Source organism: Girardinichthys multiradiatus, chromosome 7 (genome assembly GCF_021462225.1).
Source record: "Girardinichthys multiradiatus isolate DD_20200921_A chromosome 7, DD_fGirMul_XY1, whole genome shotgun sequence".
NCBI lineage: Eukaryota > Metazoa > Chordata > Actinopteri > Cyprinodontiformes > Goodeidae > Girardinichthys > Girardinichthys multiradiatus.
Window position 1 is genome coordinate 28,002,886 of NC_061800.1, and position 25,790 is coordinate 28,028,675.

Sequence of the window (25,790 nt, forward strand, 5' to 3'; positions counted from 1 at the left end):
AATTAACGTAGTAAATAAAATATTCCTCTGTGAAAGCAAGCAGATTCATTATCAGTTCTTCTAGACATACAAGATTAAATAAGCTCGTTTATGTTATCTTTTTAGTGACTTAGATAATTTTGTTATGCTTTTTAATAAAGAACAACAAAACAAGTACCGGTAATACCAAAATCAAAAGTAGCCAATGGGATACATACATTCTAATTGACATATTTTAAATGCATTAAGATTTTTTGATTAAAAAAAAAATATATATATATATATATGTAACGGGGTTTTATTTTAACATTACTATTGATGTGAAGTTTGTCAAAATTGGTTTATTTATTCTTCAAATACATTTTATTTAATAAACAATTAATTTTCTTCTGACTTTTATTGCTATATACATTTTTATGTTACTCTTGTCAGTTGGTGGTTACCATAGCAACCAGTAACAGTCAGCTCTTCCCCTTTTTCTGTTGCTGTCTGTTACTGTGGTATGTATTAGGATCAGCTCTGTGTTTTCTTAACAAATATGATTTTTAACATATATTTTAGATTAATTTAATTATATACATTTTTTCATATTCGATTTTGCCATATTTTGTAAATGTTTTAAACTGTCATTGTAATTCATGTTGTGTATTTCAGCTGTGTTTAATGTTACAACTGCTGTTTTATCAACTGTTCATTTGATTACTCAGTAGTTTGTCTAGAGTTATTTATTGTATTTTATTTAATGTATAGGGGCAGAAGCTGCTGGAGCTGCTAACCACCAACTTGTTTATTTGTCTCTTGTTAGAATAAATACAGAGAACCAGAATGTGTCTGTCGTGAAGTCAACCTGCTGGATCAGAACGAACAAGAGGGGTTACATATATACTATAAGGTAAATACTAGAAGTACAGATGATTGGGCAGACTATAGCTACACAATGTCTTAATTTGATAGTACGTTTATGTTTCACTTGCGTAATGCAATCAAAATACACATTTAGCTAGAGATTACAGTTGTTTTCTCGTTTAATTCTTTGGCAAAATACTTTAAACAGACAAACAATGTGCAATGCTTTTTTTCCCTGCTACCTGCTTGCTTGCATTCTTTTACTCTTAACAGTTTATGTCTTAACCAAAATTCTGGAAAAGTTGGACTAAAACTACTTCATACCAATCACTCCCAATGACTAATTTCTAAAGGATTTTGAATCAAACCCAAAAGGACAAGTCAACGCCAGCTAATCACCACAAGATGCCTTCCTTCACCACCAGAGGACAGAGATGAAAATCCATCAACTAGAAGTGAATGTTAAGGTTAATATGGGGTACAGCGATAATTTAACTCTGCCTGTGATCCCAAACAGTGACAGCCAGCTCAACGATTCAGTGAACAAACAGAACGCAGAGAATAAACCCACTGGCAGCCCCCAGGGATGTTTTAGGTACAAGGACAGAAATACAGAAAAATTATCCCGTTTTTCCTGGAAAAAGGAGACCTCGACAGCGAACTGTTGTCACAACTGATAAGAGTGAGCTAGCTGGAAATAATGGAATTCCCCTCCAAACAGATTTGCCCCAATACTGAATGAAAACCAGGAAAATTATCCATCTTCTAGGAACAATAAAAGGTATGAGAACAATCTTCATTCTTAACACTCTGCTCCTAAACTGCCAGATAAAGAGCGCCCCCACCGGGCCAGGGACCCTACACAGCTGTGGATGGGATTAAAAACTTCCGCAACAAGAAAAACACATAAGTTATGATTGGTACCAGTAACGTGGTGTCCGATATCTCAGAGAATATTCTGGCAATCACAGAGGAGCGCCCGACCCTAGCAAACCTTATCATACACTTTGGAGCCATGGATGATGTGGCTAAGAAGAAATTGGAAGTATTGAAAGAGGATTTCCTTCGTCTGCTGAGTAAAGTTGGAGGTCTCAATATCAAGGTGCTTTTCAGCAGACCTTTTGCACCTTTTGAACTTCATCAACAACTTTAATATATTTTGGGAAAAAAGACACCTTTCCAAGCAAGATGGTTTCTGTTTGAACAAGCCTGGAGCCAAATGTCTCACATCTAATCTCTTCTATTCAATAAATAATCCGCCAGCAGCCTCGACCTTCAGCAGAGAACATGGAGTATCAACAACAAATCAAGACATTCAAATCACTTCTTTGTGATACAGTGAGGACCCCAGTGGAAACTCTATCATAAATGATCATTTCCAGGAAAAACCTGGGCCCCTATTACAAGATAGTTGTAAAATCTCTGTGCTTATATGTGATAGAAAGAACAAAGCTATAAGTATAAGAGACAATAATAAACAATCAGACTTAAAAGCCATAAACTGTCAGATACAACCAGACACAGAGTTAGTATCAGACACTACGTCATATAAACTGCCATTATTGAACATTAGATCTCTGTCAGGAAAATAATTTTTAATTAATGACTTCATTACTGTCCATAATCTTGATCTTATGTTTTTAACAGAAACATGGTTACATGAATTTAATGAAGCTCCCATTCTGAAAGAGTTGACGCCTACGTACTACAATTTTCTTTGTGAGAGCAGACAGCAAAGAAAAGGTGGAGGGCTGGCCACTTTTTTTAAAGAAAGGAAGTGTAAAAAAGTATTCTGGGCAACTTTGACTCTTTTGAATATATAGCTGTCCAGGTAAAGAGCCCGGTCCGAACAATGTTCCTGAATATTTACAGGCCTCCTAAGTCCAAAACAAACTTTTTCAGTGATTTTGATGAGCTTTTATCTGTGATATGTGTTGATTATGACTGTTTAATTATTGTGGGAGACTTCAACATTCACATGGACAATCCTGAAGACAGAAGTACAATAGATCTATGTGACACTCTTTGAAATTTTGGTTTGACTCAACATGTTAAACAGCAAATGTACAAACAGGGACATATTTTGGACCTGATCATCACTAAGGGTCTAAACATTTCCAAGGTGTCTGTAACTGATGTTGCCCTATCTGACCACTTTTCTATTATTTTTGAAAGCATCATCTTAAATGACTCAGTTTGCCAAAGAGACATGATAAGAAAATGCATCTTTAAGGATGGTGCTGCTGAAACCTTTAACCACATTTACTCTTCTACCTCCACTTTGCCCTGTAACACTGTAGATGAGTTGGTAGAAAACTTTCATTCTAAAATCTTGGACATCATTGATTCAATTGCTCCAATTAAAGTGAAGGTCATTTCTGGGAAGAAAATGTCTCCATGGAGAAGTGCTCCACCAGTCAAAAGGGAAAAAAAGGAGTGTCGAAAAGCTGAATGCAGGTGGAGAAAGACTGAACTCCAGGTTCACTATAACATCTATAAAGAGAGACTCCACAGATATAACCTACAGCTGAAAAATGCAAGAGAATCTTTCTTCTCCGAGATCATCAGCAAAAACATTAACAATGCTCGTGCATTATTTGCCACGGTCGACAGATTAACAAACCCTCCTGTAACTGTAGCATCTGAACTCCACTCTACCAGGGCCTGCAATGAATTTACTTCCTCACTGAAAAAACCCAAAAGATCAGAGGGGCAGTCAGCACATCCACATCAACGCCAGTACCAATGTTGTCTCCAACTAGAACTGATTTTGACAAAATTTTCCAGTTTCACTAAATAAACTACAATAACTTAGAAGAAATCGTACAGCAACTAACCTCTTCTTCCTGCTGTCTAGATGTTTTACCCACAGCTTTCCTTAAGAAAGCTTTGCCTGTCATGATGTCTGATTTAACTCAAACAATAAACACAACCTATTTTGTCAGGTGATTTTCCCCAGACCCTAAAAACAGCAATTATCAAACCTCTATTGAAAAAGAGAAACTTGGACAAGCTGCTACTACAGAAGTACAGGCCTATATCAAACCTCCCCTTCATCAGTAAGATAATTGAAAAAGCTGTGTTTCAGCAGTTAAACAACTTCCTAACAACGACCAACCGCTACGATGTCTTCCAGTCAGTCCTGCTCACCACAGTACAGAGACTGCTCTTGTCAAGGTGTTCAATGACATCCGTATAAATGCAGACTGTGGAAGAACCACGGTGCTGGTATTATTGGACCTTAGTGCAGCATTCGACACTGTTGATCACTCCATTTTATTAGAGCACCTGGAAAACTGGGTCGGCCTTTCTGGGACAGCACTCAATTGGTTTAAATCCTACTTGAAGGACAGGGACTTTTTTGTGTCTGTAGGTAACTTTACATCAGAGAGCACAAAAATCACATGTGGCGTTCCCCAAGGGTCCATCTTAGGGTCCCTCCTATTTAATATCTACATGCTCCCCCTAACTCAAATTATAATAAACAGCAACATAAGTTATCAGAACTATGCAGATGACACACATCTATACATTACAATGTCACCAGGTGACTATGAACCCATTCAAGCGCTTGGTAAATATTTAGAAGAAATCAATGCATAGATGTGCCAAAATTTTCTTCGGCTGAATCAAAACAAAACTGAAGTAATAATTATTTTTTGACCAAAGGAAGAGCGTTTAAAAGTTAGCACACAGCTTCAGTTAATACATCTAGAAACCACCAGTCAGGCTCGAAACATGGGTGTAGTGATAGACTCAGACCTGAACCTTCAGAGGAACATAAAGACACTAACAAGGTCGGCCTTCTATCACCTGAAGAACATCTCCAGGATTAAAGGACTAATGTCTCAGCAGGACCTGGAAAAACTAATTCATGCGTTCATATTTAGTAGAATTGATTACTGCAACCGTGTCTTCACAGGTCTGCCTAAAAAGTCGATCAGACAGCTGCAGTTGATCCAGAACGCTGCTGCCCGCGTCCTCACTAGAACTAAGAAAGTGGAGCACATCACCCTGGTTCTAAAGTCCAGATACTGGCTCCCTGTAGCTCAGAGAATAGAGTTTAAAATACTTCTGTTAGTCTATAAATCACTGAATGGCTGAGCACCAAAATACATTACAGACTTTTTGTCAGTATATCAACCACCCAGACCTCTCAGGTCATCTCGCTCAAATCTACTCTGCATACACAGAACCAGAACCAAACATGGAGAAGCAGCTTTTAGTTCTTATGCTCCACTAATCTGAAGCAAACTCCCAGAAAACTGTAAGATAACTGAAACCCTAAGTTGCTTTCAATCAAGATTAAAGACTTATTTGTTTAGAGTGACCTTTGACTGTGCCATCTAAACATTATTAGTTAAGTTTTCAGTCCAACTATCCTTTCATTTTCTTACCATCATTTTATCATTATTTTTAAAATAATGTTATTGTTATTATCACCTTATCATTTTAATGATTAATTTTGATTTTCTTTAATTATTTGTGTTTGTTAATTATGTAATTACCTTTATGCCACTGTAATGTACTTTTCCTATTATGTTTCTTTCCTTTTTTTCATGTACAGCGCTTTGAATTGTCTTGCTACTTATATTCGCTATATAAATAAACTTGCCTTGCCTTAGCTTTTTATTAGGCATATGCTACCACAGTGGAAAAAAACTGACCTTTCAAAAGTTTGAAATCGATCAAATCAATCGACATCTCTTTTGTCTTTTAAGTGTTTAACAACAAGTGGGAGTACTCACACCAATGTAAAAACTCATCCAACACTGCTCACTGTTTTGAAGAAAACTGACCAGGGCTGTATCACCAGTGAACTTAATAAGGAACCTGCCAGGATGTCCACTGGTGCAGCTGTTTGAATACAAAATAAATACCAAGAGGATAATACACAGCCCTGGTGGCATCTCACATTCCCTCTCTGATTTTATCAGAAAGGGAGGTGCCCACCTTCACTAGCTGAACTCTCTGATGAAGAAAGTTGAGCAGCCAAAGGATCAACCCTGTATCGATTGCAAATCCTTCATCCAGTCTCTTTGCCAACATGTTTGGCTGGATTGTGTTGAGTGCTGCAGAGAAATCAAAAAATAATATTTTAACATGGGGTTTAGCTGCCTCGAGATGTGTACAGGAAGGATGCAGCAGAGTCAGGATAGCAGCATCAACACCTCTGCAAAATTGATAAACAAATTGCAGGGGTTGTGAAACAATATATTTTTTGGTTATTTTTTCAAAACATTTCATAATTATTGAAGTTAGTGCAATAGGGCAATAATGATTGTTCTGAGTTGGTGGGGTTGATAAATGATGTTTTCCATATAAGAGGTGCTGATCTAATGAGCACTGAAACATTTCAGAATGAACAGATGACAATTGTTCAGCACGATGTTTCAAAATCCTGCCACTGGACAAGGACTCTTACATGCATTCAGGCCCTTGAAGAACTTAATATAGTCAGATATTGAATACCTCCTATATGGTGCAGTCAAAGCATACCTGGAGAGTAACAATGCTGTCCTTGTTCCAGATTTTAACAGTACAGGTCTGTGCATTTTCTCTCTTTGAAGCCTCTGGTATGTGGACTGGAGATACATGGTAATGTTATTGTCAGTTCATCAGTATTTTGTTTTTTATGTTTACAATATAACAAAGTTAACAGCAGTGTCAGGCTCTGTTAGTGGCTGTAAGGCTATAAAAGTAACCCGAATTTTGCTTTCCTGCAACCAGTATCAAGTTCATGTTTGTTAATTAGTAAATATCAAACCAAAATTATGATTAGAAATGCATTTTAATCGATTGTTTCATAATGAATGCATCATATTAATTTTTAAAAGTTCCTTTTATAATGTTTTTACAATTTAAATGGAATTTATTTTAACATACTGAATCTATTTAATATTTTAATTACACTTGTGGCAAAAATAATGTTCAAATTGGAAAACAAAAGCAAAAATATAATAACTACTTCATTCTTCACCCACATCATTATGGTACAATATTGGCTACAGGTAACAAACACTCCAAAAAATAGAAATCTAGAACAATTACTTATATTTTGTTTCCTAGTCTACATAACATAAAAGGGAGTATCAAAGAGGGTTAAAGCAAATGGTCAATTAATAATAGTTATAGTTAATTATATTAATTATAGTTTATTTACATAGCGCCAATTCACAACGCATGTCGTTTACAAAAAAGGTAAATTTAATTGAATCATACCAACGTACATACAGTGTGCAGCCCGATTCAGTCAAGCACATACATTCCTAAACTGATTCTACTTATCAAACAATGTTTATTATTCTAATTGGTTTAAAAGTTTTATACCTAAGGTAACACAGCAGATTGCATCGAGCCACTGACTTGCAGCATTCACTCCTCTTGCATGAGCATGCAGTGCATTGTGTCATTAACTAAGCAGCAACTCCTTGTACTGAGCATACATGTGGCAACAGCGGAAAGGAGAGGTCCCCATTAACAAGAAGAAACCTGCCGCAGAACCTGGCTCGGTGTGAGCTGCCATCTGCTATCACCGACTGGGAGTTTGAGAAGACAAAGCATACACACAAAAACAACAACAACAAAAACACAGGAACACTGATCCAGGAGTACTTTCTATGTTAATGAACAATAAAATGTTAATAAATGTCATTTTAATTGTATAATGACAATAGTTCCTTTGATACAAAAACTAATAAAAAAGTATTAAACAAAAAAATATTGTCTGCTATATTTGAAACAGATAATAAAAAATATTTTATTTTATCATATCAAAAGTTTTTATCTAATTTAATATGTGTAACAAGCCTGAGGATCACAGTTCACATGCAGTTACCTGTGACTTGATGTTAAGGTTGGATGAGGTATGATAGCTCTGATCTCAGTAATCGAAATCCAATAAAGGTCTCAATTTTTATCAAGGTGGTAACATGATTACAGCCCCATCTATATACTAATTTATCAGTCACTGGCATTGTCAATAACAGCTGGCTGAATGGAAGGAGCAAACTCCAAAAGCACTGCACTGGTTGACGTGGGGCATTGACCTCCCAAACAACTACTCATTACAAAATGTAATAATGGTACCTACATAATACATAATTACAACAACTTTGTGATTATTTAAACTTTTTTTTGGTTGTAAAAACAGCAATTAAAACAACTTTTCATTGATTTGTTTGAACAAGCCTGGAGCCAAATGTCTCACATCTAATCTCTTCTATTCAATAAATAATCCGCCAGCAGCCTCGACCTTCAGCAGAGAACATGGAGTATCAACAACAAATCAAGACATTCAAATCACTTCTTTGTGATACAGTGAGGACCCCAGTGGAAACTCTATCATAAATGATCATTTCCAGGAAAAACCCGGGCCCCTATTACAAGATAGTTGTAAAATCTCTGTGCTTATATGTGACAGAAAGAACAAAGCTAAAAGTATAAGAGACAATAATAAACAATCAGACTTAAAAGCCATAAACTGTCAGATACAACCAGACACAGAGTTAGTATCAGACACTACGTCATATAAACTGCCATTATTGAACATTAGATCTCTGTCAGGAAAATAATTTTTAATCAATGACTTCATTACTGTCCATAATCTTGATCTTATGTTTTTAACAGAAACATGGTTACATGACTTTAATGAAGCTCCAATTCTGAAAGAGTTGACGCCTACGTACTACAATTTTCTTTGTGAGAGCAGACAGCAAAGAAAAGGTGGAGGGCTGGCCACTTTCTTTAAAGAAAGGAAGTGTAAAAAAGTATTCTGGGCAACTTTGACTCTTTTGAATATATAGCTGTCCAGGTAAAGAGCCCGGTCCGAACCATGTTCTTGAATATTTACAGGCCTCCTAAGTCCAAAACAAACTTTTTCAGTGATTTTGATGAGCTTTTATCTGTGATATGTGTTGATTATGACTGTTTAATTATTGTGGGAGACTTCAACATTCACATGGACAATCCTGAAGACAGAAGTACAATAGATCTATGTGACACTCTTTGAAATTTTGGTTTGACTCAACATGTTAAACAGTAAATGTACAAACAGGGACATATTTTGGACTTGATCATCAATAAGGGTCTAAACATTTCCAAGGTGTCTGTAACTGATGTTGCCCTATCTGACCACTTTTCTATTATTTTTGAAAGCATCATCTTAAATGACTCAGTTTGCCAAAGAGACATGATAAGAAAATGCATCTTTAAGGATGGTGCTGCTGAAACCTTTAACCACATTTACTCTTCTACCTTCACTTTGCCCTGTAACACTGTAGATGAGTTGGTAGAAAACTTTCATTCTAAAATCTTGGACATCATTGATTCAATTGCTCCAATTAAAGTGAAGGTCATTTCTGGGAAGAAAATGTCTCCATGGAGAAGTGCTCCACCAGTCAAAAGGGAAAAAAAGGAGTGTCGAAAAGCTGAATGCAGGTGGAGAAAGACTGAACTCCAGGTTCACTATAACATCTATAAAGAGAGACTCCACAGATATAACCTACAACTGAAAAATGCAAGAGAATCTTTCTTCTCCGAGATCATCAGCAAAAACATTAACAATGCTCGTGCATTATTTGCCACGGTCGACAGATTAACAAACCCTCCTGTAACTGTAGCATCTGAACTCCACTCTACCAGGGCCTGCAATGAATTTACTTCCTCACTGAAAAAACCCAAAAGATCAGAGGGGCAGTCAGCACATCCACATCAACGCCAGTACCAATGTTGTCTTCAACTAGAACTGATTTTGACAAAATTTTCCAGTTTCACTAAATAAACTACAATAACTTAGAAGAAATCGTACAGCAACTAACCTCTTCTTCCTGCTGTCTAGATGTTTTACCCACAGCTTTCCTTAAGAAAGCTTTGCCTGTCATGATGTCTGATTTAACTCAAACAATAAACACAACCTATTTTGTCAGGTGATTTTCCCCAGACCCTAAAAAAAGCAATTATCAAACCTCTATTGAAAAAGTTACCTGTGACTTGATGTTAAGGTTGGATAAGGTATGATAGCTCTGATCTCAGTAATAGAAATCCAATAAAGGTCTCAGTTTTTATCAAGGTGGTAACATGATTACAGCCCCATCTATATACTAATTTATCAGTCACTGGCATTGTCAATAACAGCTAGCTGAATGGAAGGAGCAAACTCCAAAAGCACTGCACTGGTTGACGTGGGGCATTGACCTCCCAAACAACTACTCATTACAAAATGTAATAATGGTACCTACATAATACATAATTACAACAACTTTGTGATTATTTAAACTTTTTTTTTTGGTTGTAAAAACAGCAATTAAAACATCTTCTCATTGATTTTGAAAAAAACTCCCCTTGTTATTACAACCTATTGATGAAAAGAGAGACTTGGAGTGTTTCTACAGACTGTACAGGTCCTTCTCAAAATATTAGCATATTGTGATAAAGTTCATTATTTTCCATAATGTCATGATGAAAATTTAACATTCATATATTTTAGATTCATTGCACACTAACTGAAATATTTCAGGTCTTTTATTGTCTTAATACGGATGATTTTGGCATACAGCTCATGAAAACCCAAAATTCCTATCTCACAAAATTAGCATATCATTAAAAGGGTCTCTAAATGAGCTATGAACCTAATCATCTGAATCAACGAGTTAACTCTAAACACCTGCAAAAGATTCCTGAGGCCTTTAAAACTCCCAGCCTGGTTCATCACTCAAAACCCCAATCATGGGTAAGACTGCCGACCTGACTGCTGTCCAGAAGGCCACTATTGACACCCTCAAGCAAGAGGGTAAGACACAGAAAGAAATTTCTGAACAAATAGGCTGTTCCCAGAGTGCTGTATCAAGGCACCTCAGTGGGAAGTCTGTGGGAAGGAAAAAGTGTGGCAGAAAACGCTGCACAACGAGAAGAGGTGACCGGACCCTGAGGAAGATTGTGGAGAAGGGCCGATTCCAGACCTTGGGGGACCTGCGGAAGCAGTGGACTGAGTCTGGAGTAGAAACATCCAGAGCCACCGTGCACAGGCGTGTGCAGGAAATGGGCTACAGGTGCTGCATTCCCCAGGTCAAGCCACTTTTGAACCAGAAACAGCGGCAGAAGCGCCTGACCTGGGCTACAGAGAAGCAGCACTGGACTGTTGCTCAGTGGTCCAAAGTACTTTTTTCGGATGAAAGCAAATTCTGCATGTCATTCGAAAATCAAGGTACCAGAGTCTGGAGGAAGACTGGGGAGAAGGAAATGCCAAAATGCCAGAAGTCCAGTGTCAAGTACCCACAGTCAGTGATGGTCTGGGGTGCCGTGTCAGCTGCTGGTGTTGGTCCACTGTGTTTTATCAAGGGCAGGGTCAATGCAGCTAGCTATCAGGAGATTTTGGAGCACTTCATGCTTCCATCTGCTGAAAAGCTTTATGGAGATGAAGATTTCATTTTTCAGCACGACCTGGCACCTGCTCACAGTGCCAAAACCACTGGTAAATAGTTTAGTGACCATGGTATCACTGTGCTCAATTGGCCTGCCAACTCTCCTGACCTGAACCCCATAGAGAATCTGTGGGATATTGTGAAGAGAACGTTGAGAGACTCAAGACCCAACACTCTGGATGAGCTAAAGGCCGCTATCGAAGCATCCTGGGCCTCCATAAGACCTCAGCAGTGCCACAGGCTGGTTGCCTCCATGCCACGCCGCATTGAAGCAGTCATTTCTGCCAAAGGATTCCCGACCAAGTATTGAGTGCATAACTGTACATGATTATTTGAAGGTTGACGTTTTTTGTATTAAAAACACTTTTCTTTTATTGGTCGGATGAAATATGCTAATTTTGTGAGATAGGAATTTTGGGTTTTCATGAGCTGTATGCCAAAATCATCCGTATTAAGACAATACAAGACCTGAAATATTTCAGTTAGTGTGCAATGTATCTAAAATATATGAATGTTAAATTTTCATCATGACATTATGGAAAATAATGAACTTTATCACAATATGCTAATATTTTGAGAAGGACCTGTATTTACAGATTGTAAGTGCAATCATGTTCAAGGCAACATACAAATGAAGCACAGCATTGAAGCTGCAGAACATGAAAAAAGGTTGTTGTAAACATCAAACTCTGAATCCGTGTTTGAATGTGAGAAGCACAACCAAAGGTGAAATTTAACAGAAGCCAGAAATCAGAGGTTAGAAGTTGGATCTACTGTGCAGTATAACTATAATTGAGACAGATGTGAATGTTCGTTTTACTGATCTAAATTAGCAGGAAAGGCAAGTTTGTTGGTGTCGCACCATTCATACGCAAGCCAATTCAACAGTAGAATAATATATGGGGCTGGTTATCATTGTTGTCATTAAGCTTTAAAGCACTTTCCTCATTAAAACTGTTCTCTAATAAATGTTTCAAAAATAAAAGTTTCAAGAAGCCATTTTAATCTTTGGAAAAACCAAAAAGTTTCAAGGGTTGTTAATGTACTATTAGACCACATTGACCATAATCAAGGTCCTCCGGTCATTACTCCCATTTTAAAGCTCTCATTGATAAGGAGAAACATGGCTAATAAAGGCTTAAAGAAGCCATTTTCATCTTTGGAAGAAACTAAAACGTCACTACAAGGTTTGCTAATGTACTATTAGTTTATTCACCAATCAATGGCCTCCCGATCATTACCCCCATTTTACAGTCCTCCTAGATAAGGAGGAACATGCAATTATCAAAAAATATTTCTTTTATTTTGTAAAAACAAAAAAACAGATTAGCAAAGTTTTTTGTTTTGGTCAAAGTTTGGTTTCATAAATTGTAAATATACAATGTTTTTAACTTATTTTTGCTTTAAATTTGCAGCCTAGTTGGAATAATTGCTGATATGAACCTTATCAGTCCAATTTAAGTGAAGATAAGAACATGGAGGCATAGGTCAACCTGGTAATAGGATATAAATTCTTCACCAGAGCCTTATTCTTGCTGTTGGATTGAGAAAGACATCCAGGTACTGTACATTTTTACTTCCCCTCTATACAATCTTCTCTTTTGCTTTGGCTAATAAGGAACACCTATTAAAGTGATTTTCTTTTAATAAATTATATTGATATTGATCTAAAGCTACATAGGGTTGTTAGTTGCTAAAGTACAAAGGTTTTCACATATATTACATCCTTACAGCCTAAGTGACATTGTATTTTCCCTGAGAAAATTCAACAAGCTGAGCTTCATCTTCACTCTTAAACAAATAAATCATGTATTTTGCTTGAATTGTCATGTTTTTATTACTTGTTTTATTTTAAGTGAACATACAGATGTCTGTGACTTGGTGGCAAACATGAAGGAATCCAAGCAACATGCACCATTCGATGCAGACAACAAAGGCAAGTGTGCCACTGAAAATGGCTAAAAACTTCATATGAGAGTTTAAAATTCCTTAATTTAATTTTTCTTAAATACCTGAGAAAAACGTTTTTAACATTAATTTGACATTGCCTTGTCTTGTTCAGCAGACACTCCAGTCAGGTAAGACATGATAAGAGGCATATATATATATATATATATATATATATATATATATTTGTTTTGTTTTAATTATATGTTTTGTTTTTCAGATATGACATGAAAAAGGAAGATGACACGAAAAAAGAAAATAAACTGAGTGTTGGATACTTTCAGCTGGTAAATAGTCTACACATTTTTGATAACTGATTTCCTACATTTTCAGGCTTTTGATATCAATCTTTTTGCCCTAAAATTAATTAAGTGTTTTAAAACAAAAACATGCCTCATATGTCTAATTTGTTATCAAGAAAGTATATTTTTGTAACCTTTACAGGAATGTGAACAAAACTTATGTTTTACTAATCTTGATTGGACACACAACAAACTGCAAAAAAAAGATTTTCACTTTTACTCATAAACAATATAAACGGTAATATTTTCTGAGTGCACACAAAAACAGAAGATGCAATGCCAAAAAAAGCTTTTAAGTGTGTATAAGCAACATTTTTATTGAGGACTGTTAGGTTAACCGATTACTCTAAATTGCCCTTAGGTATGAGTGTGTGCATGATTGTCTGCCCTGTGTGTCTCTGTGTTGCCTGTCCAGTGTGTAACCCGCCTCTGTCTCAATGATTGCCGTAGATAGGCACCAGACCCTGTAAGGGCCAAACGATTATAAACAAACCTTAGGCCCAAACCTGAAACTAGTGTGGCTGTCAGGTTTGGATATGAAAGCAGCATCTGTTAAATGCTTTATCATCCTGAGCAAAGATGGGTTATGACTTAGCACTTTGAGTAAAACTGTTGTGCAAGAGAAACACAGCACCAGTACTAGCATGCCCCAGCTTGTTCCAGCATCTTGTGGTTGATGAGCCTTTCGTGGGTTCTGGATTATTCTTGAACATTCTCCCTAAATTTCTTACATCTGAGGAGGGCCGGTTGGGTCAGATAATTTACATTTTGGACACAGTTGGGAGTTCCAGTAGGACAATGATGCAAAACACACATAAAAAGAGAGAGATTATATATATATATATATATATATATATTATGTATGTGCATATAGTATATATGATGATGGAAATTGGTAGCAGCACCAGACTTTTTTCCTTTCACTGAACTTTCCATTAATATAGTTGGATTCAGAACTCTTTGAACAACCAGCTTCTTTAGCAATCAACTGTTGGGGCTTATCCTTTGTGTGGAGTGACTATCTGCTGAACAATTCGCAAGTCAGCAGTCCTTATGCCCTTACATAACTTTTTGCATTAAAAATCCTTTTATTATTATGTTATGTTTTAATTTTTTGAGAATTGTGAACTGTTGGGAAGCTGAAATCTAGTACTGAGAAAGAATGAACACCTGTTCCCCTTACAAATCTGTATCCTCAGTTTTTCAGCTAATAGGAACAGAAAATTATTTAATACAGAGATAAACATGAATCCTTTCCAACATTTTAGATTAAAAAATGTTCTAAATGTAATAGAATTGATGATTGGTAAAAATAATCATTACCTTTGTGCTCCTTTCTAATAATGAATCAATTTGGTTCCACTATTGAATAAAAACTGGTGCTTGAAAATGCTTTTTTAAAAGCCCTTTACAGCAACACCTCACTTTCCTCTGCTCTAGTTTCGATTTGCCACCTGGGGAGACAAACTGATGATGGTGGTGGGCAGCTTGTGTGCCCTGATCCATGGCTCAGCTTCACCTCTCATGCTCCTGGTGTACAGCATAATGACTAACACTTTTGTGGCTTATGAGCTGGAGGTCCAAGAGCTCAAAGATCCAAACAAGACCTGCATAAACAGCACCATCCATTGGACCAATGGCTCCATACATGAAGCAGCTGATAACAGCACGGTTTCCTGTGGGTAAGTCAAGAGTAAGTCAAGAGTGCACTGCTAAGTTTATTGATGGGTGATTGTTGGTTTCACCTCTCTGTCTTTGTAGGGTGGATATTGAAGCACAGATGACCATGTTTGCATATTACTACGTTGGAATCGGACTGGGTGTTCTGATTGTTAGTTATTTTCAGGTACATTTAGACATTTGCCTCAATTAGAACATCTTCTGGGCAGTTTTGAATCATCACTGACACATATTGAAATAAATCCATTGTTTTTATGTGTTTAGATTGCTTTCTGGGTGTTAACAGCTTCAAGACAAACTCAGAGAATCAGAAAAACTTATTTCAGGAAGGTTATGCAGATGGAGATTGGATGGTTTGACTGTAACTCTGTAGGGGAACTGAACACAAGGATTTCTGAGTAAGTCAGCAGGTCAAAACATTTTACTATTGCAAAAAAAAAATATTTAAGATTTGTATTTCTCATATTTTCTGTCCCTTCATAGTGATATCAACAAGATCAACAATGCTATTGCCGATCAGGTGTCTATTTTTATTGAGAGAGTCTCGACTTTTGTCTTTGGCTTCATGGTTGGATTCATCGGCGGGTGGAAGCTTACTTTGGTCGTCATAGCAGTCAGCCCTTTGATTGGCATAGCTGCTGGACTCATGGCCATGGTAGTGAAATGACTACTTTTTTATAATCATGAAGAAGAAGATGACACTTTTATTGTTTCTGAGTCTGTGTCCCTTTGCTTCTTAAGGCTGTATCCAGGCTAACAGGAAGAGCGCTGACGGCCTACGCCAAGGCAGGAGCAGTGGCAGACGAGGTCCTGTCCTCTATCAGGACAGTTGCAGCTTTCGGAGGCGAGGAAAAGGAAGCTGAAAGGTAGTTTTGTTCCACTGTATGATTGATAAAACATTGATTCTCCTGGTTTAAACACAACAATAAATGTGTAAAATCTTCTGCCAATTATATCAATTATTTATTTGTTTGCCTATATATTTACTTGTATTTCTGTATTCAGAATTTTTATGTTAATCTATTCTTGTAGTTTAATAATTTATTGCTTTTAACAAAAAGGATAAATATATGCATCTTTTTTAGGGGTCATTTGGGTTAGGGATTTTTTTTGTTTCTATTCTGTAAACACTGTGTTTGCTTTTCGAGTGAAGAGTACTATATAAATGAAATTTCATGGATTAATTTATGTGTGACAGGTATGACAAAAACCTAATTGAAGCTCAGAACTGGGGTGTTAAAAAGGGCTCAATCATAGGAGTTTTTCAAGGATACCTGTGGTGCATCATTTTCCTGTGTTACGCCCTGGCCTTTTGGTACGGGTCCAAACTAGTCATTGACACCAAGGAGCTGACTCCGGGGGGCCTCATTCAGGTAAATTTAGTTAAAAACACCATATCGTTTGCATTAAGAAATTTTGTTGTTGTTTTTATTTTGATAAATATTAAATTGAAAGTCCAATATTAACATTTTAATACAAACTAAACACCCTTGAACGAATAAAAGTAGTTGCTTTTGAAAGAACAACAGAAAAAAAGTAAACAGCACCATTTCTAATAAATTTATGCATTTCATACATTCATTTACTCATTTTTTATTATTTATTTATCTCATTCATTAATTCTTTTTCAGATTAATACGCTAATTAGTCTAAACCTTTAATTAAAATTGATAGCAGGCATAAAAGAAGCCTTGTTGTTGGTCTTCATGTTTTTTCCATTTTATAACAAAAGAAGGATCATTAATACTGTGGTTATTTTAAAAAGGGGTTTGCATTCACACATAATTGTCCTTAAATAATTCATTTAAACTAAGCTGCAGGGAATAAATTGGGAAGAAAAACATTATTACCTTTTCTCATGAAATAATTGTAACAGTATGATTTATTATTGACAGATAAAGTGCTTATTGTCTTAAAACTTCAGTGATCAATCTTTTCCAAATATCACAGAGTAAAAAATAAGCCACAATGAAAAGAGGAATGTGTCTGACAGCACAATTATTCCAGCTTCATGACCAACGATGTACCTCGGCTTCACTGGTTTCTTGCCCTGTTTTCTCTCAGATTTTCTTCGGAGTGCTGATGGCAGCCATGAACCTCGGTCAGGCTTCGCCGTGTCTGGAGGCCTTTGCTTCAGGCCGTGCAGCAGCAAAAATTATTTTTGAAACGATTGATCGGGTAATCTAATATGCTTTGGGAGAAAATCACTTTTGGACAAAGCTGAAATAGAATGACTTAAAATAAAATTTTCTATTGTCACTTTCACAGGAACCAGAAATTAATTGTTTTTCAGAGAATGGACATAAATTAGACAGAGTCAAGGGTGACCTCGAGTTCCGCAATGTCACCTTCTTCTACCCATCTCGACCTGACGTTAAGGTAACTCAGCTCACCTGACATTTATGTTATATTTATGTTATCTCTTGCTTTGGTCCTAGCTAAACTCATGAAATTCCAACTACTTATTCAGATTTTAGATAACCTGAGCATTCAGATCAAAGCAGGAGAAACGACTGCCTTCGTTGGATCGAGTGGATCTGGAAAAAGCACCGCAATCCAGCTCATTCAAAGATTTTATGATCCAAAGGAAGGAACGGTAGCAATCTAAGTCCTTACACAGATAAAACACACATAAAGATACACTTTTGAAGGCCTCATAGTGATCTTTTACTGGAACTCCCATTCCCAGGTGTCTTTAGATGGGCATGACATCCGCACATTAAACATCCAGTGGCTCCGCTCTCTCATTGGTATTGTGGAGCAGGAGCCAGTGCTGTTTGCCACGACTATTGCAGAGAATATACAGTATGGACGACCTGGAGTAACCATGGAAGAAATCATCCAGGCAGCAAAAGATGCCAATGCTTATAACTTTATAATGACTCTCCCACAGGTACATATACACACTAGGTAACAATTGCAGTGTACTTTGGACTTTGCATTATTGGAAAAAAAAATGTAATTTTTCAACACAGACATTTGACACACTGGTGGGTGAAGGTGGAGGCCAGATGAGTGGAGGACAGAAGCAGAGGATTGCAATAGCTCGAGCTCTCATCAGAAACCCTAAGATCCTGCTGTTGGACATGGCCACATCAGCGTTAGATAACGAGAGTGAAGCTGTAGTCCAAGAAGCTCTGGATAATGTTAGTGTCCATCTGCTTGTAAATACACTTAAAAAAAAACACCTACATTTCGACTTGCCCTGTGGAATAACACCCAGGTTTTCTTGTAGGTACGAGCAGGAAGGACAACCATCTCCATAGCCCACCGTCTTTCCACTATCAGAAACGCAGATGTGATTGCTGGATTTGAGCACGGACGGGCTGTGGAGAAAGGAACACACACCGAATTAATGGAAAAACAAGGTGTCTACTTCACTCTTGTGACCCTGCAGAACCAAGGTTTATCCAACACAATTAAAGGTAAGACTCAAAGTCATTTGACTACTAGCTAAAAAGGAGTAGAATGATAAAATAATAAACCTTTTTGATAGTTGATGCAGATTCACGTGTTGTGCTGGTACCACATTTTGTGGGTTTTTTTTAACCAAATGCTGTAGCTGCAGGATTTCTAACATACAATTGGCCAATATCATGAATGGATCTATTCAAGATAATGATTAAGTATTGTTTTCCTGCCTAACCCTAACTAAGTTGTTTTTCACCAGCTGGCCACATATGATTACTTGCACTACAGTTAGCATATTAGATTGTATGTCATTGGATCTGTCTGCTAGATTGGATTGTATTGTTATAAGTTTGACTGATGGGACCAAGAAATTGAATATGGATTGAACCTGATTGTCTTTTTAAGTGTCTTGAGATGACAGTTAATTAGGGTTATAGGTGAAAACAACTGACCTGAGTTGATTTCAATTGAGGGCTGAACGATGGTGCAGTTGGTAGCACTGTTGCCTTGCAGCAAGAAGTTTCTGGGTTCGAATCCTGGCAGGGGCCTTTCTCTATGGAGTTTGCATGTTCTCCCCGTGCACACGTGGGTTCTCTCCGGGTACTCCGGCTTCCTCCCACTGTCCAAAAGCATAGCCTGTTAGGTTAATTGGTGTCTCTAAGTTGTCCTTAGGTGTGAATGGGTATGTGTGTGGTTGTATATCTCTATGCTGTCCTGCAGTGGACTAGCAAATGCCCAGGGTGTACCCCGCCTCTTGCCCATAGACTGCTGGAGATAGGCACCAGCTCCCCTGGAAAAAGTGGGTATCGAAAAAGGATGGATGAATAATTTTAATTGAATAAATGGGACTATACAAACATCCTATAACTTGTTTCTGCTCATCTTTTGTTTAAAATTCTAAATTGATATTTACAGATGAGCACATAAATAACCAATCACTTTCTACAGCTGGGGATGAAATAGATACTCTTGCATATGGAGAAAGGTGTAAACTTTACTCAAAAATTACCTTTATGGTTTTATTGGACATGTTCCTTGTAAAATGCAAGCACAGCATTACAAAACAGTCATCATAAAACAAGCAGCTTTTACAACAGACAGATAAGCCTAGACACACATGAGGCCAACCTCATGCTGAACAGGTTGTTGATTTCTCTGTCGTATCTCTCCCAACATCATTAAAAAACTGTGGATTGACTCTGAAGTAATTGCATATGTGGGAGAGCTAAACAATATCACAGAACTATATGCTCTATGCATCAAGAGTAAACAAACTACAAAATATCAGCTGGCACGAAAGCCTGTGTTGCCTAAGGCCAACCGTTACATTACTTTTGCCTCAAGCTCATTTTCATTGTCGGCTTTGTGAATGCGTACAGCAGGAAATTACAAATAATCTCATCTGTAGTATATAAAAAAGGCACTCTGATGCTTTCAGAGCTCCTCAGACTAGATTTTTTGAACAAATCAGGATAGTTACTTTTCCACAAACCTAATTACTGTGTTACATCTTTTTTCAAGACATGGTTAGGGGTAACAGGCTACAATTTTCCACTAAGTACATATGCAATTCATGCTTTTGGTTTAAGTGACTGGGAATTTTCAGAGCTGTCTTGACATTTCTTTTATTATTCCTGTTCCAGATGCAATCAGTGAGCCTATTGAGGATGACTTTGATCCAAAAGTTGAGAGTTTTAGACGTGGAAGCTGCAGATCCAGCAAAAGGTAAAACTATTTAATTGTAGACAGAATTGTCCTGTATTACCAACAAATCAGACTGATTTTCTCAATCTTAACCCTACAGGAACTCTGTACGTCTGCGATCTCAGAGCAAACTGTCAAGTGACTTTGTCCCAGATGCAGTGTCAAGAAGCCTCATGATCTCTTCAAATCTCCAGATCATGCCAGAAAATGTAAGAAGTCCTCCATTCATGCTTTGGAACATGCTAAGTCTCTGGCTAGCTTTGATTTCATACAGATCTGTCAACAGATGGCTGAAGATGATGCAGAAGAAAACAAAGAGTCAGCTCCAGTTGCACGCATCCTGAAGTACAACCGACCAGAATGGCCGTACATGCTGCTGGGATCACTGGGAGCTGCAGTTAATGGCTCTGTTAACCCTATCTATGCAGTCCTGTTCAGCCAGATTCTCGGGGTAAGAGCCCCTCCTGTGATGTCTGTACAGTATGTTCTGTGTTACAAGTTGAGCTGGTTGGATAAGTTATTGTGAAAAGATTGTTTATTAAAACATATTTTTCAAAAGATTTCCCAACTCTTTGTGTTTTCAGACTTTTTCCATTCAGAACTTGGATAAGCAGCGGGAAGAGATCAACGGCATCTGCGTTCTGTTTTGCATTGTTGCTGTGATCAGTTTCTTTTCACAGTTTCTGCAGGTTATTCCTCTTTCTTGAGAATCATACAAATGTTCATAACATGTTTTAAAACATGCTAACTCATGTAGACTCCCAGCTGATGCAATTTGTTGACACATGAAAAATATGGGTGTGTTTTATGAGTTTCTGAAACCTCACAAAAACAAAAACTCAACAAATTTTGATATGAGCTTTAATAAAATAACATCTAAAATGTTTTTCACCCAAGAAAACAAAAAAGCATATGTATGCTATGCTTATGCAGTCTTATACTCATAATATACATTTAAATGATAAACTGGTACAGTGATACTGTATTATTCAGCATCACATTGACAATATTGTTTAAAACTAGGTTTAAATTTTGACTTTCTACATTATTTAAACGGGAAAATGCACATGAGCCAGATTTAGCCAAAGAGGGTGACTTCCAACTGCAGATCATGACAGGTTGAATATGGTATAAAATTTGTGATAACCAATGGTGGGCACAGCTAACCAAAAAGTAATCTTCACTAACCTGACTGTCACTTGGTCTGCTACACGCCAGTGCATACCAGAGTTATAGACCTGCATAACAGGTGGACACAAAAAGATGTCACAGGCACACACAAGGCGTGTAGCTAGCTGCCTTCATCTAGCTGCTGTTGACGGTCACGTGTACACATAGTAAGCCAATAGCATGCCTAACGGAGACATGCCCACAACAGAAAGGAACAAACTTGTGAATTGCGTTAGCAGACTTAAAGTTGGTGATCTAATCTGGTGGAATAAAAAAAAAAAAATTTGTATTGTAGATAAAATTGTCTATTTAAGAAGATAAAAATTTGTCTGAAAATTTCATTCTAAAAATTACAAAAAGTGTCCATCCACAAATTTGTCCAGTTCTTGAACTACTTAGCACAAAATTATTTCAAATGGTCCAAGGGTCTCACTTTGGAGTCCCCTGCTGTGGACCTATATTTTCTCTAATAATTGGTGACTGTCTTCATTGTGCCATGGCATAAAAATACATAATGCCATGAAAGTTTTCTGTAACCTTCCCTTGATTGACACCTTGGTACATTGAGATTATTTGGATCATTTGCAACATCTCAGCAAACAAAGGCTTAATCAGGTTCCCTGTGGTTAATGATGTGAACTCACAAACACTGCGTGATGAAACTAAATCAAAAGGTGCTTAAGTTAAGTAATATTTTAAGGATGTGTACATTTTGCAACCAAATATTTTTTTCCTTTAATTTTTTACATTTTGTCCTTTAGGTTGAACAAACTGGAAGTAAAAGTGGAAGAATATATAAAATTATTAATGAAAAATCACATTTATGGCATTGCAACTGGCGTATGTAGGTTAGTTACAAGGGGGTTGGTTACTTAAAGAGGTGTGACATGAATGAAAACACATCCGTTCGCCCGTCCATCCATTTTCCAAGTCAATACATACAAACAACCATGCAATCAGAAAAATAATGTCATTTCTTGAAGCAGTCCCTTATAATCTGTATTGAAACAGAGCAGCAGAGAAAAAAAAACTATTTTCAAACAGAGTGGTTCACATTTGTTTCCCTAGGGATATGCTTTTGCTAAGTCTGGAGAGCTGCTGACTCGCCGTCTGAGGAAAGTGGGTTTCCAGGCCATGCTGAAACAGGAAATTGGCTGGTTTGATGATCCCAGGAACAGTCCTGGAGCTTTGACCACCAGACTGGCCACAGATGCATCAGTGGTCCAGGGGGTAAGTTAAGGGCTGTATTTATCTTGCTTAATGGTGTGTTCTTGTGGGATGATAATTATAGTTATTACTTAAATGATTTCTGCAGGCAACAGGATCCCAGATTGGCATGATCGTGAACTCACTGACCAGCATTGGAGTCTCGTTCATCATTGCCTTCTACTTCAGTTGGAAGTTAACATTGGTAATCATGTGCTTCCTGCCTCTTATTGGGCTGTCTGGTGTATTCCAAGCCAAAATGCTGACAGGTTTTGCAAACGAAGATAAAAAGTCTATGGAAGCAGCAGGTCGGGTAAGCTGCTGTTCCTTCCCAGTACCACACCAGATTATTCATCATGTGTGAGCTTATTTCTAGTTGTGAGATTGAGAGCTATAATTAGTGTCTCTCCTACAGGTATCCAGTGAGGCTCTTGGCAACATCAGGACCATAGCAGGTTTAGCCAAAGAGCACTCATTTGTTGAATCATATGAGCAAAAACTCGAGCTTCCTTATAAATCTGCCAAGAATAGAGCCAACATCTATGGGCTCTGTTTTGGCTTTGCTCAGTGCGTCATCTTCATGGCATATGCGGCTTCGTTTAGATATGGAGGCTACCTGGTCAGAGCTGAAAAGTTACCATATATGCTGGTGTTTAGGTTGGTAAAATGCATAGTATAGACATTTTTTAAATATTTTAAAATCAACCTTATAATGATGCTGTACTCCTGCATTCTGTCTCTAGAGTCATCTCAGCCATCGTGATCAGCGGGACAGCACTAGGCAGAGCTTCCTCCTTCACTCCAGATTATGCCAAAGCCAAAATCGCTGCTGCTCAGTTCTTTAAACTGTTGGACAGGGTTCCTAAAATCAGCATAAGCCACACAGATGGACAGAAATGGGTCAGTGAATTTTAAATGCTTAAAGTTTCAACTGAAATCAAGGCATTTTGTAAGTGTGTATTTAAGAACTGTGTTAACTATCTATAGGAGATGTTCAAAGGAGAAATTGAGTTTCGTAATTGCAAGTTTACGTATCCAACAAGACCAGACATTCAAGTGCTGAGCGGCCTGGTTGTTTCTGTAAAGCCTGGTCAGACTTTGGCTTTTGTTGGGAGCAGCGGCTGTGGGAAAAGCACCAGTGTCCAGTTACTGGAAAGGTTCTACGACCCAGATGAAGGACAAGTGGTGCGTGTTAGTCAGTTTAGACATAAATGGCACTAATTACAAAATTAGTTTTAAAACATTCAGTCTGGTTGAACTGTGCTATTTTACTTCCAGTTGATTGATGGTCACCAATCCCGTGCCGTCAATGTTCCCTTCTTGAGGTCTCAGATTGGGATTGTGTCCCAGGAACCGATTTTATTTGACTGCAGCATAGCAGAGAACATCCAATACGGAGATAACACTCGGGTTGTTGACATGGAGGAGGTTGTAGAGGCTGCCAAGAAGGCCCATCTTCACGACTTTGTGATGTCTCTACCAGATGTGAGTGGAAATGCTTTATTTTAAAGGTTACCTTTTAAATAACTACCAGTGTTATCATACTGTCATTCACTTAGTGACCAAACAAATTAGTCAGTGCTCTGGCTAATGCTGTTTTGGCTTGATAAGGACCGTAATCTGAAGTCTAATTTGGATGTTGAAACGTTTTCATTTCAAGCCAGTCAACCACTAGGAAGAGTACTTATCTAGCAGTCAGGAAGTTGAAGGTTTGATTCCATTTTCCTCCCCTTACACATGTCAATGTGATCCTGGGCAGGGAATTTAACCCCAACTTGTGTAACAGTCTGTTTATCAGTGTAAGAATGTGCACACGTTTGTTTGTGAGACTAAGTGATTGCAAGTCTAGTGTCAAGGGCTTTGAGTGGTCAGTATGATAAGAAACATTCTGTATGTTTTTTTAAATGAACACAAAAAAATCATCCTTGTTTTAGAAAAAGTTGTCTGCAAATTTGATCATGTCATGTATATTTATTTAGTTAGGTTTATATGCTTGAAAATGCCCCTTTTATTAGTTCTACCTAACAATTTGCACTACTACTGTTGGCCTATGACATTATTTCAGAATACTATACAAGTTTAAAGTTGTAATGTGACAAAATGTAAGAGTTCACTGGGTATTGGTACACTTGTATCTTACTAACGAGGTACATTTCCTGGGGAACAAATGCTAAACATGTTACTTTTTTATTCTCTTTACCACTTTAAACAACTGATAGAAATATGAGACTCAGGTTGGTGCCCAGGGCTCACAGCTATCAAGAGGACAGAAGCAACGCATTGCCATCGCCAGAGCCATTGTCCGAAACCCCAGGATCCTGCTGCTTGATGAGGCTACCTCTGCTCTAGACACAGAAAGTGAACAGGTGAAACACACTTTCTTTAAATACATGTTAAACTACGCAAAGAAAGGAGATTTAACTAAATGAAGTATGCTCATTATTCTTATGTGCTTTAAAAATTACCTCCATACTTGCATAAAAACCCAAAAGAACATATGCTTGATGGACTTTTTGTCTTTCTGTAGACTGTTCAGTCTGCTCTGGATGAAGCAAGAAAAGGACGAACCTGTATTGTCATCGCTCACCGGCTCTCCACTATCCAGACTGCCGACATTATAGCAGTGATGTCCCAAGGAGCAGTTATTGAACAAGGCACGCATGATCAACTCATGGCCAAGAAGGGTGCCTATTACAAATTGGTCACAACAGGAGCCCCGATCAGCTAGTCACAAGCACCAACAAACAGTATTAAGAACATTTGATTAAATAAATCAGCCCGCCACTGTGAAACCACCAGTGCTGTGGTCAATTCATGTTAAAAATTCATATGTAAGAATCTGAAATGGGAGTTATTTGTCTGTTTAAAAAAATTTGTTTTTTATACCTTCATATCATTAAAAATATTTTTTTTTTTAAATCCCCGCAACAAGTATCTCTGATTTGTTCCCTGCTCACATTTTAGATAGTATAACATTATTTATCATTATTTTTCTTCTATTTCTATTTTTTATACATATATATCTGATATTTTGACCCAATTTTGTTTGGTATAAAGCAGTTTAAAGCTAATTCAATATTTACTGCTACTTCTGTCTCTGTTTCTGTTTGTAAATTGTTCAGCA

The 25,790-nt window shown here is 37.4% G+C and overlaps 1 protein-coding gene and 1 long non-coding RNA gene across 5 annotated transcripts; one reads left to right on the forward strand and one right to left on the reverse strand.

Moving 5' to 3' along the window:
* The first annotated feature begins 429 nt into the window (after window positions 1–429).
* Window positions 430–25,580, forward strand: abcb11a (ATP-binding cassette, sub-family B (MDR/TAP), member 11a). Of its 4 annotated transcripts, none has more exons than XM_047370231.1 (30): window positions 430–479; window positions 785–871; window positions 12,662–12,806; window positions 13,103–13,182; window positions 13,309–13,324; window positions 13,414–13,480; window positions 14,936–15,177; window positions 15,257–15,341; window positions 15,440–15,573; window positions 15,659–15,830; window positions 15,917–16,041; window positions 16,374–16,548; window positions 17,240–17,353; window positions 17,444–17,554; window positions 17,646–17,771; window positions 17,865–18,068; window positions 18,151–18,321; window positions 18,411–18,600; window positions 20,230–20,311; window positions 20,391–20,499; window positions 20,577–20,741; window positions 20,875–20,979; window positions 22,529–22,690; window positions 22,776–22,979; window positions 23,082–23,323; window positions 23,410–23,566; window positions 23,654–23,851; window positions 23,945–24,151; window positions 24,886–25,032; window positions 25,194–25,580. In XM_047370231.1, the coding sequence occupies exons 4-30, from the start codon at window positions 13,137–13,139 to the stop codon at window positions 25,392–25,394; spliced, it is 3,957 nt and encodes a 1,318-aa protein (XP_047226187.1). In that variant the 5' UTR covers window positions 430–479; window positions 785–871; window positions 12,662–12,806; window positions 13,103–13,136; the 3' UTR covers window positions 25,395–25,580. The 4 variants fall into 4 exon arrangements, with proteins under 4 accessions (XP_047226187.1, XP_047226189.1, XP_047226190.1 ...); XM_047370233.1 differs by having other exon boundaries at window positions 13,312–13,324; XM_047370234.1 differs by lacking the exon at window positions 13,309–13,324.
* LOC124871164 lies at window positions 18,368–20,223 on the reverse strand. The gene is made up of 2 exons (XR_007038965.1): window positions 19,039–20,223; window positions 18,368–18,501 (listed from the first exon to the last, which is right to left on the reverse strand). It is a non-coding gene; the product is annotated as an uncharacterized LOC124871164 (long non-coding RNA).
* Window positions 25,581–25,790: the final 210 nt, after the last annotated feature.